Source organism: Setaria italica, chromosome VIII, assembly GCF_000263155.2.
Source record: "Setaria italica strain Yugu1 chromosome VIII, Setaria_italica_v2.0, whole genome shotgun sequence".
NCBI classification, from domain to species: Eukaryota; Viridiplantae; Streptophyta; class Magnoliopsida; order Poales; family Poaceae; genus Setaria; species Setaria italica.
The window spans coordinates 22,437,385-22,438,660 of NC_028457.1; the positions used below are offsets into that span (position 1 = coordinate 22,437,385).

At 41.5% G+C, this 1,276-nt stretch overlaps 1 protein-coding gene across 1 annotated transcript; it reads right to left on the reverse strand.

The window, feature by feature from the left end:
* Nucleotides 1-377: 377 nt before the first annotated feature.
* Nucleotides 378-764, reverse strand: LOC101760793 (acidic repeat-containing protein-like). Its single transcript, XM_004980423.1, has one exon. The coding sequence runs from the start codon at nt 762-764 to the stop codon at nt 378-380; it is 387 nt and encodes a 128-aa protein (XP_004980480.1).
* Nucleotides 765-1,276: the final 512 nt, after the last annotated feature.

A 1,276-nucleotide genomic window follows, 5' to 3' on the forward strand; every position in this document is an offset into this window, starting at 1 on the left:
TAATTCATTCATGAATGTTATTGGAAGATGACCATATAATCGATGCCATATGATCCTTCAAATCAAATTCAAGGCAAGTGAAATGTGTCACCTACGAACCACATTCATATGCCTATGAATCATATTAAGTATCATATGAAAATGATATCCAATAACATATTTCACTAATATAGGTACAATGAAATATTAAGTTCATGATTACATGTTCCATAAACAACAGTTAATACATGTAAGTAATTCTACTCGACGTCCATACCAATTTTCAATTTTACTACCACCGAGTAGGCCAAGCACTGAGATAGCATCAAATTTACATTATCAAAGGATAAATCTCCCATCTGTGAGTCCTCACAACGTTTGGAAGATCGACCAGAAGATTACGCGGTGTCGTCGTCGCCAGGACCTCCACCATCCTCACTCGAGTTGTCCACATGATGGATCTTGCTAGGTGGTTCGTTGTCATCGCTGTTGCCATCTTCACCGTCATCACTGACGTCATTGTAATTGTCTTCGCCGTCGTCACTATCATCGCTGTCATCGTCTTTGCCATCGTCGCTGTTGTCGTTGGCGTCGTCGGTGTCATTGTCAACACCTTCGCTGATATCTTCGTCACTTTTGACACCGTAGAATTCATCGGCCATGGACCCATGCTCACCATTAGATGATACTGCGATAGAGTCCTCCTTGTCATATGAGACAACCTGTGGAAGCTTGGGAGGCCACAGCCCTGAAGGATCAATGGGGGAATCTAGAGGGGTTGACATTGTTGTCGTACGCGTGAGTCTCTACTACTACTACACTGTAAAGAACGATGCCGTTCAGGAATGGGACTATCGAAGATGAAACACCACGATTATGCATCGGTGCAATAGTGCGATGTCATATTTATTAATGGTGAAACGGCGCGACCAACCTAGAGAAGTGGTGTTGTTTCGTTCCATCGATTCACCAATACTCAGCGGTCCTTTTGTGGCTTCTGGCAACTGTACAATACGGTTCCTTTCCCTGGTACACTAGCCTTATACACCTTTTCTTTTAGTACGTACGTCAAACTACTTAAAACAAATTATATTATTGTGACACATCTGAAGTGCAATTGAAACTTAAGGATAGTATCGTCCTCAATTTCAACCCAATCACACCATATTATTCAAGGGCCATTGCATTCTTGCACCATCTCTGAACTCGAAATATCACTTTACCCTCATTTTTTTCCACATTCGGATCTTGCCTTAGCTTCTTGAAATCCAAGAAATAATTCTTCCCCAATACAATT

Excerpts from the sequence above, each read along its gene's own strand:
- LOC101760793 (XM_004980423.1), bottom strand. The coding sequence starts at position 764 with ATGTCAACCCCTCTAGATTCCCCCATTGATCCTTCAGGGCTGTGGCCT.